This window comes from Manis pentadactyla, chromosome 9, assembly GCF_030020395.1.
Source record: "Manis pentadactyla isolate mManPen7 chromosome 9, mManPen7.hap1, whole genome shotgun sequence".
NCBI lineage: Eukaryota > Metazoa > Chordata > Mammalia > Pholidota > Manidae > Manis > Manis pentadactyla.
In genome coordinates, this window is record NC_080027.1 from 46917230 (window position 1) to 46929845 (window position 12616).

The 12616-nt window shown below is 39.6% G+C and overlaps 1 protein-coding gene across 1 annotated transcript; it reads left to right on the forward strand.

The window, feature by feature from the left end:
• Positions 1-10353: 10353 nt before the first annotated feature.
• On the forward strand, positions 10354-11313 carry LOC118914865 (olfactory receptor 10A2-like). The gene has a single exon (XM_036890132.2). The coding sequence runs from the start codon at positions 10354-10356 to the stop codon at positions 11311-11313; it is 960 nt and encodes a 319-aa protein (XP_036746027.2).
• The last annotated feature ends 1303 nt before the right edge of the window (positions 11314-12616 follow it).

The following is a 12616-nucleotide window of genomic DNA, read 5'->3' on the forward strand; positions in this document are numbered from 1 at the left end:
TCCTCAGTGGACAGTTAGTTTGTTGTGGTATCTTAGCTCTGGTGAATGATAGCTGCAGTGAACACGGGAGTGCAGATCTCTCTGTGAGATAGTGATTTCATTCCCATCGGCTACATACACGTAAGTGGAAGTGCTGGATCATATGGTTATTCTATTTGTAATTTTTTGAGGAAACTCCATACTACTTTGCCTCATGACTGCACCAATTCACATTCCCCACCAATAATGCACAACGGTTCCCTTTTCTGCAATTCCTTGCCAGCACAAGTTATCTCTTGGTTCTCTGATAATAGCCATTCTGACGGGTGGGAGGTGATACCTCATTGTGGTTTTGATTTGTATTTCCATGATGATTCGTGATGGCTGAGCACATTGTCATGCACCCATTGGCTATTTGCATGTTTTCTTGGGAAAATGTCAATTCAGGTCCTCTACCCATTATTTAATCAGATTGTTTTTTTTTTTTTTTTTTTTTTTTTTTTTAGATAATTATTTTTTATTGAAGGGTAGTTGACACACAGTATTACATTACATTAGTTTCAGGTGTACAACACAGTGATTCAACATTTATATACATGATAATTCTAAGTACCAGCTATCACCATACCAAGTTGTTACAATATCTTGACTATATTCCTTATGCTATACATTACATCCCGGTTACTTATTTATTTTACAATTGGAAGTGTGTACTTTTTCTTGGTTGTTGTTGTTAGGGCATCTCTCATATTTATTGATCAAATGGTTGTTAACAACAATAAAATTCTGTATAGGGGAGTCAATGCTCAATGCACAATCATTAATCCACCCCAAGCCTAATTTTCGTCAGTCTCCAATCTTCTGAAGCATAACGAACAAGTTCTTACATGGAGAACAAATTCTTACATAGTGAATAAGTTACATGGTGAACAGTACAAGGGCAGTCATCACAGAAACTTTTGGTTTAGCTCATGCATTATGAACTATAAACAGTCAGTTCAAATATGAATACACATTTGATTTTTATACTTGATTTATATGTGGATACCACATTTCTCTCTTTATTATTTTTAATAAGATGCTGAAGTGGTAGGTAGATACAACATAAAGGTAGAAAACATAGTTTAGTGTTGTAAGAGAGCAAATGTAGATGATCAGGTGTGTGCCTGTAGACTATGTGTTAATCCAAGCTAGACAAGGGCAATAAAACATCCACATATGCAGAAGATTTCTCTCAGAACAGGGGGGGTGAGGTTCTAAGCCTCACCTCTGTTGATCCCCAATTTCTCACCTGATGACCCCCCTGCGACTGTGCCTGTCTTAGGTTGTTCCTCCCTTGAGGAATCTTACCCGTCTCTGGCTAACCAGTCATCTTCCGGGGCCATACAGGGAAATGTTAAGTTGGTAAGTGAGAGAGAAGCCTTATTGTTTGAAATGGTTAGCTTTTTATTTCTTTGCATATTTATGCCCTGTGGCTTCTATGCCCAGCTTTTGTCTTGAGGTATCTTTACCACTTGGAGGAGTTATGATACTCGGTAAATTTGATATGAGGCACGAATTCTATTTAAGAATTCGTTGTAATTAGGAAGGAAGAAGAAAAGCTATAGAAGTAGCAGGCGGGAGAAAACATGGGAAGATTGATTATTTCTTTGACATATCTTCTTGTAGAGTAACTTCAGCATGTATATATTTTAAGCTACTACTTAAATTGCGCACACACATTAACATAATAGGAGTATAGTTACATAACCAAAGCATACCTGTAATTACCAGCCATCTCCAGTGAAACCAAGAAAACCAGTTAGGCACCCTAGGCATTTGTGAAAACTTATCAATGATATGATGGTTATTATCTAACTGAATTTGAATAGTTTGAGAAAAATCAGACAAATTAAAACAACCCATTCCTGGGCACTGTTCACATCCCATATGTTCTTTTAACAGTAAATAGTCTGTAGTTGTAAGATTTTGGAGCGCTACAATTTGCACTTCTCCTAATTCTTGGTTGAGTTCCAACAGTATAGATCCAGTCAAATTTGTTGTTTTACTGTATGCACAGGCCAGCTTAGATATCTCCTTCATTCCCATGGCAAGTCCAGGAGCTGGTGGGATGAGTGCATCTACAGCTGTAGCAGTGCGTGGATCTTTGTTGGGGTTTTTTGATGATCATCTTCTGGCATGAGTCTTCCCGAGAGTGCTGATGTTGGAAGTTCTCTTTCATATCGTTTCTTAGTTCATTTTCGGGGTAGCCAAATTAGGCTTTGATCCTCTGTATAAACACAAACAGACCCTTTGCCTACACTTTTATATGTCCTTTATATCATTGTGTAGAACTCATTAGAGGTCACCACATAGGAACTGCATTTTTTTTTTTTAATCATTAATCTACACTTACATGACGAATACTTTGTTTACTAGGCTCTCCCCTATACCAGGTCCCCCCTATATACTCCTTTACAGTCACTGTCCATCAGCGTAGCAACCTGTTGTAGAATCACTACTTGTCTTCTCTGTGTTTTACAGCCCTCCCCTTTCTCTCACCCCGCTATGGATGCTAATCTTAATACCCCCCTATTTCTCCCCCCCTTATCCCTCCCTACCCACCCATCCTCCCCAGTCCCTTTCCCTTTGGTACCTGTTAGTCCATTCTTGAGTTCTGTGATTCTGCTGCTGTTTTGTTCCTTCAGTTTTTCCTTTGTTCTTATATTCCACAGATGAGTGAAATCATTTGGTATTTCTCTTTCTCTGCTTGGCTTGTTTCACTGAGCAAAATACCCTCCAGCTCCATCCATGTTGCTGCAAATGGTTGGATTTGCCCTTTTCTTATGGCTGAGTAGTATTCCATTGTGTATATGTACCACATCTTCTTTATCCATTCATCTATCGATGGACATTTAGGTTGCTTCCAATTCTTGGCTATTGTAAATAGTGCTGCGATAAACATAGGGGTGCACTGATCTTTCTCATACTTGATTGCTGCATTCTTAGGGTAAATTCCTAGGAGTGCAATTCCTGGGTCAAATGGTAAGTCTGTTTTGAGCATTTTGATGTACCTCCATACTGCTTTCCACAATGGTTGAACAAGTTTACATTCCCACCAGCAGTGTAGGAGGGTTCCCCTTTCTCCACAGCCTCGCCAACATTTGTTGTTGTTTGTCTTTTGGATGGCAGCCATCCTTACTGGTGTGAGGTGATACCTCATTGTAGTTTTAATTTGCATTTCTCTGATAATTAGCGATGTGGAGCATCTTTTCATGTGTCTGTTGGCCATCTGTATTTCTTTTTTGGAGAACCGTCTGTTCAGTTCTTTTGCCCATTTTTTAATTGGGTTATTTGTTTTTTGTTTGTTGAGGCGCGTGAGCTCTTTATATATTCTGGACGTCAAGCCTTTATCGGATGTGTCATTTTCAAAGATATTCTCCCATACTGTAGGGTTTCTTTTTGTTCTATTGATGGTGTCTTTTGCTGTACAGAAGCTTTTCAGCTTAATATAGTCCCACTTGTTCATTTTTGCTGTTGTTTTCCTTGCCCGGGGAGATATGTTCAAGAAGAGGTCACTCATGTTTATGTCTAAGAGGTTTTCGCCTATGTTTTCTTCCAAGAGTTTAATGGTTTCATGACTTGCATTCAGGTCTTTGATCCATTTTGAGTTTACTTTTGTATATGGGGTTAGACGATGGTCCAGTTTCATTCTCCTACATGTAGCTGTCCAGTTTTGCCAGCACCATCTGTTGAAGAGACTGTCATTTCGCCATTGTATGTCCATGGCTCCTTTATCAAATATTAATTGACCATATATGTCTGAGTTAATGTCTGGATTCTCTAGTCTGTTCCATTGGTCTGTGGCTCTGTTCTTGTGCCAGTACCAAATTGTCTTGATTACTATGGCTTTATAATAGAGCTTGAAGTTGGGGAGTGAGATCCCCCCTACTTTATTCTTCTTTCTCAGGATTGCTTTGGCTATTCGGGGTCTTTGGTGGTTCCATATGAATTTTTGAATTATTTGATCCAGTTCATTGAAGAATGTTGCTGGTAGTTTCATAGGGATTGCATCAAATCTGTATATTGCTTTGGGCAGGATGGCCATTTTGACGATATTAATTCTTCCTAGCCATGAGCATGGGATGCGTTTCCATCTGTTAGTGTCCCCTTTAATTTCTTTTAAGAGTGACTTGTAGTTTTCAGAATATAAGTCTTTCACTTCTTTGGTTAGGTTTATTCCTAGGTATTTTATTTTTTTTGATGCAATTGTGAATGGAGTCGTTTTCCTGATTTCTCTTTCTGTTGGTTCATTGTTGGTATATAGGAAAGCCACAGATTTCTGTGTGTTGATTTTGTATCCTGCAACTTTGCTGTATTCCGATATCAGTTCTAGTAGTTCTGGGGTGGAGTCTTTAGGGTTTTTTATGTACAGTATCATGTCATCTGCAAATAGTGACAGTTTGACTTCTTCTTTGCCAATCTGGATTCCTTGTATTTTTTTGTTTTGTCTGATTGCCGTGGCTAGGACCTCTAGTACAATGTTAAATAACAGTGGGGAGAGTGGGCATCCCTGTCTAGTTCCCGATCTCAGCGGAAATGCTTTCAGCTTCTCGCTATTCAATATAATGTTGGCTGTGGGTTTATCATAGATGGCCTTTATTATGTTGAGGTACTTGCCCTCTATTCCCATTTTGCTGAGAGTTTTTATCATGAATGGATGTTGAACTTTGTCAAATGCTTTTTCAGCATCTATGGAGATGATCATGTGGTTTTTGTCTTTCTTTTTGTTGATGTGGTGGATGATATTGATGGACTTTCGAATGTTGTGCCATCCTTGCATCCCTGGGATGAATCCCACTTGGTCATGGTGTACGATGGTTTTGATGTATTTTTGAATTCGGTTTGCTAAAATTTTGTTGAGTATTTTTGCGTCTACGTTCATCAGGGATATTGGTCTATAGTTTTCTTTTTTGGTGGTGTCTTTGCCTGGTTTTGGTATTAGGGTGATGTTAGCTTCATAGAATGAGTTTGGGAGTATCCCCTCCTCTTCTATTTCTTGGAAAACTTTAAGGAGGATGGGTATTATGTCTTCCCTGTATGTCTGATAAAATTCCGAGGTAAATCCATCTGGCCCGGGGGTTTTGTTCTTTGGTAGTTTTTTGATTACCGCTTCAATTTCGTTGCTGGTAACTGGTCTGTTTAGATTTTCTGTTTCTTTTTGGGTCAGTCTTGGAAGGTTGTATTTTTCTAGGAAGTTGTCCATTTCTCCTAGGTTTCCCAGCTTGTTAGCATATAGGTTTTCATAGTAGTCTCTAATAATTCTTTGTATTTCTGCGGGATCTGTTGTGATTTTTCCTTTCTCATTTCTGATACTGTTGATTTGTGTTGACTCTCTTTTCCTCTTAATAAGTCTGGCTAGAGGCTTATCTATTTTGTTTATTTTCTCAAAGAACCAGCTCTTGGTTTCATTGATTTTTGCTATTGTTATATTCTTCTCAATTTTATTTATTTCTTCTCTGATCTTTATTATGTCCCTCCTTCTGCTGACCTTAGGCCTCATTTGTTCTTCTTTTTCCAATTTTGATAGTTGTGACATTAGACCGTTCATTTGGGATTGCTCTTCCTTTTTTAAATATGCTTGGAGTGCTATATACTTTCCTCTTAAGACTGCTTTTGCTGCGTCCCACAGAAGTTGGGGCTTAGTGTTGTTGTTGTCATTTGTTTCCATATATTGCTGGATCTCCATTTTGATTTGGTCATTGATCCATTGATTATTTAGGAGCGTGTTGTTTAGCCTCCATGTGTTTGTGAGCCTTTTTGCTTTCTTTGAACAGTTTATTTCTAGTTTAATGCCTTTGTGGTCTGAAAAGTTGGTTGGTAGGATTTCAATCTTTTGGAATTTACTGAGGCTCTTTTTGTGTCCTAGTATGTGGTCTATTCTGGAGAATGTTCCATGTGCACTTGAGAAGAACGTGTATCCTGTTGCTTTTGGATGTAGAGTTCTGTAGATGTCTATTAGGTCCATCTGTTCTAGTGTGTTGTTCAGTGCCTCTGTGTCCTTACTTATTTTCTGTCTGGTGGATCTGTCCTTTGGAGTGAGTGGTGTGTTGAAGTCTCCTAGAATGAATGCATTGCATTCTATTTCCTCCTTTAGTTCTGTTAATATTTGTTTCAGGTATGTTGGTGCTCCTGTATTGGGTGCATATATATTTATAATGGTTATATCCTCTTGATGGACTGAGCCCTTTATCATTATGTAATGTCCTTCTTTGTCTTTTGTTACTTTCTTTATTTTGAAGTCTGTTTTGTCTGATACCAGAATTGCAACACCTGCTTTCTTCTCTCTGTTGTTTGCTTGAAATATCTTTTTCCATCCCTTGACTTTAAGTCTGTGCGCGTCTTTGGGTTTGAGGTGACTCTCTTGTAAGCAGCATATGGATGGATCTTGCTTTTTTATCCATTCTATTACTCTGTGTCTTTTGATTGGTGCATTCAGTCCATTTACATTTAGGGTGATTATTGAAAGGTATGAATTTATTGCCATTGCAGGCTTTAAGTTTGTGGTTACCAAAGGTTTAGGGTTAGCTTCTTTACTGTCTTACTGTCTAACTTAACTCGCTTGTTGAGCTATTATAAACACAATCTGATGATTCTTTATTTCTCTCCCTTCTTATTCCTCCTCCTCCCTTCTTCATATGTTGGGTGTTTTGTTGTGTGCTCTTTTTAGGAGTGCTCCCATCTACAGCAGTCCCTGTAGGATGCCCTGTAGAGGTGGTTTGTGGGAGGCAAATTCCCTCAACTTTTGCTTGTCTGGGAATTGTTTAATCCCTCCTTCATATTTAAATGATATTCGTGCTGGATACAGTAGTCTTGGTTCGAGGCCCTTCTGTTTCATTGCATTAAGTATATCATGCCATTCTCTTCTGGCCTGTAGGGTTTCTGTTGAGAAGTCTGATGATAGCCTGATGGGTTTTCCTTTGTAGGTAACCTTTTTTTTCTCTCTGGCTGCTTGTAATACTTTGTCCTTGTCTTTGATCTTTGCCATTTTAATTATTATGTGTCTTGGTGTTGCCCTCCTTGGATCCCTTGTCATGGGAGTTCTGTGTACCTCTGTGGTCTGAGAGGCCATTTCTTCCCCTAGTTTGGGGAAATTTTCAGCAATTATTTCTTCAAAGACATTTTCTATCCCCTTTTCTCTCTCTACTTCTTCTGGAATGCCTATGATTCTTATATTATTTCTTTTATATTGATCACTCAGCTCTCTTAAAATTCTTTCATTCCTGGAGATCCTTTTATCTCTCTCTGCATCAGCTTCTCTGCGTTCCTGTTCTCTGTTTTCTAGTCCATTAATGGTCTCTTGCATCTCGTCCATTCTGTTTTGAAGTCCTTCCAGAGCTTGTTTTATTTCTGAATTCTCCTTCCTTAGTTCTTGCATATTTCTCTGCAAGTCCATCAGCATGGTTATGACTTTTGTTTTGAATTCTTTTTCAGGTAGACTGGCTAAATCTATCTCCCCAGATTCCTTCTCAGGGGAAGATGTAGCAGATGCCGAAGCTGTCTGGGTTAGTCTTGTCTGAATCATATTTTTTTGCCTTTTCATGTTGACAGGTGCTATTGACTGTCAGCTGGGAGGGCCAAAATTTTCACTTATTACTGGCCTTTCTTTACTGGGCAACTCCGACCCCTAGTGGCTTGTGTTGGGTAATTGCGTGTAGAGTGGGTCTTTGTGTCTTGCCTGGCCGGGAGGGAGAAATTTCCCTTTCTGTGGGCGGAATTTGTCTCAGGCTGCTTCTCTGCTTTCGCAGCGCCCGGTGGGGTGATGGATGGGGGGGCTGCTTGACTGTTTGCCTCCGTGAGGGGTCTCAGAGCTGTTGCCCAGGGGGTTAGTGCACCCGGTTTTCCCTGTAATTTCCAGCTGCTGTACTGTGACCTGGGTTGTTTCCGTCAAGCTGTTAAGTCCCTGTCCCTTTAAGACTTTCAAAAAGCCCCCGCTTTTCTTTGTCACAGGGGCATCAGCTTCAGCACCCGCTCTGAGGTCTTACCCCCTGTTCTCCCAGTATCCAGGGCCCCCTGGGCATATACTGTGTCTGCGCTCTGGCCCGGATGGCTGGGGCTGGGTGTTCGGCAGTCCTGGGCTCCGTCTCCCTCCCGCTCTGCCTATTGTTCTCCCGCCGGGAGCTGGGGGGAGGGGCGCTCGGGTCCCGCCGGGCCGGGGCTTGTATCTTACCCCTTTCACCAGTCGCTGGGTTCTCGCTGGTGTAGCTGCAGTCTGGCCACTGTCCTGCGTCTTCTGGTCTCTCTTTTAGGGCTAGTTGTGTTTGTTGTATTTTCAAAAGTATATATGTTTTTGGGAGGAGATTCCCACTGTCCTACTCACGCCGCCATGTTGGCTCCGCCCTCCAGATTGTTTGTTTTTTTGCTACTGAGTTCTTGATTTCTTTATATACTTTGCATATTAACCTATTATCAGATATATGATTTGCAAACATTTTCTCCCATTCTACAGATTGCCCTTTCATTTTGTTCATTGTTTCTCAGATATATGATTTGCAAACACTTTCTCCCATTCTACAGATTGCCCTTTCATTTTGTTCATTGTTTCTTCTTTTGGGCAGAATCGTTTTAGTTGGTATAGTCTCAGTTGTTTTGCTTTTGTTTCTTGTGCTTTTGGCATCAGACCCAAAAAATTGTTGCCAAAACTAATGTTAACAGTTTTTCTTATATATTTTCTTCTAGGAGTTTGATGGTTTCAGGTCTTACATTTAGGGCTCTAATCCATTAGAATTCAGTTTTGTGAATGATGTGAGATGGAGTTGTTTCTTTGTATGTAGCCTAAAGGGTCTTTTGGTTGTAACTTGTTTGGTTTTGCTTTTTCATTTTTGTTCCCTCTCTGAATGTTTAAAGGAAGTTTACTCTCAAAATTAAAAGAAAAATAACCGAAAGACCAAGATGTATAGTTGTGAGTGTATTTGCATTTCTTTTGCTGCATGCTGAGGAGTGCTTTCACTTCAAAAACTATTCCCTCTGTGATTTTACTCATTTTCCTGGTACTTCATTTCATATGATATTTTCATGACTTTATACAGCACCATGCATGCTTTGCCTATCTTTCAGCCAACATCATTTTCATCTCTGTTGCCTATAAAACCTTCACAGACTATGTTAGGTGTCCCTGCTCCTCATAGGCCAATAAGGTATTGTGTATTTCTTGTGTTGTGAAGTTCATTGTGATTAATTGCAGTTGATTACATAATATCTCCTCCAGTAGATTCTAAGCTTCTGTGAACAATCATCATATCACTGGACCTTGATGGAAGTGAAGTAAATATTGAATTTTTTCACAATTATTTGAATTCTGTCTCTTATTTTATATAGTCTTATTTTATATAGTCTTATTTATATGTCTGTTATTTTATATAAACATTCATGAATGTTTCCCTTTCTGCATTCACTCTAATGTCCCTCATAGTTTAAAGAAAGTTTTTTTGGGGAATCTTTTTCTTTTCCTTTTTAAATTTGTCCATTTTTAAAAGAGAAGTATTTGGAATCTCTTCTCTTCACTCACATTCACTGTCTGTGTAGCTGTGGCACAATGCTCTGATCAATCTTAGTCATGAGAGCGAAAGCTGGTCCTCATTATCAGTTGTCAGTCGCTGCCTTGCTGGACTGAAGAGGAAACTCCTAAGGCTGTTACTTCATATCTGCTTGGGCAAGAGGGAATTATTATTATATGATTTGAGGTAGTTTGCAGTTCTCATATCAAGAGAGGAACAAAAAGCTCAATAAAACTACATCTCTTCAAATATTCCTCCCATTCTTCCACTTTCCTTCTTAATCCTAGTTTGAATCACCTTACACAAAATACGATACAATTCATTTTCTCCACTGGATACTTCTCAATTGTTTTGCTGCAGTCTCTAGATGCATACAAAAGGTAACTACCAATTTTGGCAGTAGGTAGAGAAGGTGAATGCAATGAATCTTTGAAAAAGGGAGACACATAATTGGTATAAATGAAAATTTTCTTCAGATTTTCTATATGGCTCCACTCCTTTGCCTCACCACCATTCTTACATAAGCCCATCTTAGAGGCATTAAATATGCAGATAAAATGGGTGCAAATAGATATGATCCAACATGTTTTAGCAAATATGGAAATAAAGTGGAGAATGGATCATAAAAAACAAGTAGGAAGCAATGAGCTATTGCACTTTTCAGAGATCAGGCTCTTGCCATTCTACCTGTCCTTATTCTTTGACAACAAAGGTGCTCTTCTGAGATCTTAACCTTCTCTATTTCCCTGACCTAAAGAGTCTGCAAAACAAGTCCAGAATCTGACTCTTCCAATCAAATCTCCATGACCACAGCCAACGGTTAATTCCTATATCCTATATGGCTGGAGGAAACCTGACAAGAGTTAGTGAGTTTATCCTCATGAGCTTCTCATCCCTCCCTACCGAAATACAGTCGTTACTCTTCCTGACGTTTCTCATCATCTACCTGGTCACCCTGATGGGAAACAGCCTCATCATTCTGATTACCTTAGCTGACCCCACGCTGCATAGTCCCATGTACTTCTTCCTCAGGAACTTGTCCTTCCTGGAGATCGGCTTCAACCTCGTCATTGTGCCCAAGATGCTGGGGACCTTGATCGTCCAGGACACAACCATCTCCTTCCGTGGCTGTGCCACTCAGATGTATTTCTTCTTCTTCTTTGGAGCTGCTGAATGTTTCCTCCTGGCCACCATGGCATACGACCGCTACGTAGCCATCTGCTACCCCTTGCACTACCCTGTGACCATGAACCCAAGGACACGTGCCAAACTGGCTTTTGCCTCTTGGTTTCCAGGCTTTCCTGTAGCTACTGTGCAGACCACATGGCTCTTCAGCTTTCCATTCTGTGGCGCCAACAAAGTGAACCACTTTTTCTGTGACAGTCCACCTGTGCTGAGGCTGGTGTGTGCAGACACTGCACTGTTTGAGATCTATGCAGTGGTTGGAACCATACTGGTTGTCATGATGCCCTGCTTGCTGATCCTGTGTTCCTACACTCGCATCACTGCTGCCATCCTCATGATTCCATCAGCTAAAGGGAAGCATAAAGCCTTCTCTACCTGCTCCTCCCACCTCCTTGTTGTCTCTCTTTTCTATGTATCATCAAGTCTCACTTACTTCCGGCCTAAGTCCAATAATTCTCCTGAGAGCAAGAAGCTGCTGTCATTGTCCTACACTGTTGTGACCCCCATGTTGAACCCCATTATCTATAGCCTGAGAAATAATGAGGTGAAGAATGCTATTGGTCAGACGTTCCGCAAGTTCGTAGGCCTCAGAAGCTGCATCCATAGCCCTTAAGAGATAAGATCAAAGTTAATGGAATGAGGAACAATCAGTTTCATGTTTGTGATTCTTCTCTGCTTCTCCTCACATCTTTACTGAGATGACAGCCAGCTGCTGAAATGACTACTGGTGAGCTCGGAGAGAAAGTAACACAGAAGTATATTTTAGACTTCCCTCTACCATCTGTCAAACTCTTCTGCATGCCCATTGTAGGCTTAAATTCTTTTTGTAATAGTGCACTTGGCATTTTGAAACATCTGTGGCCAATCCATTCCAAGTATTTACTTTGCTAATGTGCACCGATGTCACACACATTGTTCACAGTATGAGACTGCTTGTAATGTGAATTTGGAGACACAAAAGTCATCCTGGCATTTTATCTTCTTTTGGACAAGTGTCACACCATTCAATAGAAAAAGAGCTCATAATTCCTTCAGTACATAATACTTGTCATTCATTCATTTTATTTTGTATGCTCCTGTAGCAGGCAGGGTTGGTTCTTAAGTTTGTTGGTATGTAACATGGATAGAGGACAGTGGATCAGCCATTCCCAAGCATATTCCTTTATAACCCAAATATCCTTATCAATTCCATTCTTGGGCTGGCTTTTCACTCAGGGAGAAACATGTGCATTTTCAATTCCCAGTTTCATTTTCAGGTTCTTAGGTCTTGCTGACATAATTTTAACATTTCAAAAATATAATTTCAATCATGGTGTTGCTTTCTTCAAGCTTAAATGGAACTATAACTTATTACAATATGGTCTTTTTAACAACTCTATTATGTTTTATTACAAAAAAATGTCTTATTTGTTGATATGAAGGTACAAAAGACCGTGAAACTCCATTGCTGCCCTCTGAAGTTTGTGATTCCATCAGAAACAGAAATTATGTAAGAATAACTATGAAGTCCTGAAGAGATTTAATATTACATAACAAAAAGGGACCTTGCCTGGATTCGATCTTACTCTGCCATGTACTATCTGGTGGCCATAAAAATGTCAATCAACCTCTTTTGCCTCTTTCCTTATGTGTAAAGAGTGCAAATATTAATAGTATCTACCTGACTCATTTGTTTTTAAGGGTAAATTTTACTGTAAAGCATTTAATACAGCACTAAGGCTAAGCATAGTATAGACCCATATTTAGGTATTTGCTCTTAGCAATGACCTCATCTGAATCCATCATTTCATAGCTAACAAAAGCAGTGTTCAAAGCCATTGGATCTTTTATAGTTGGAATATAATTTAGGTGCCTTGAATCTTACTTCTGTACTTTCTTAGTACCATGCAATGCATAGCTAATTAGTTACCTAATTA

Bases quoted from the DNA above. Each gene is read 5' to 3' on its own strand.
- LOC118914865 (XM_036890132.2), top strand. From the start codon at position 10,354: ATGGCTGGAGGAAACCTGACAAGAGTTAGTGAGTTTATCCTCATGAGC.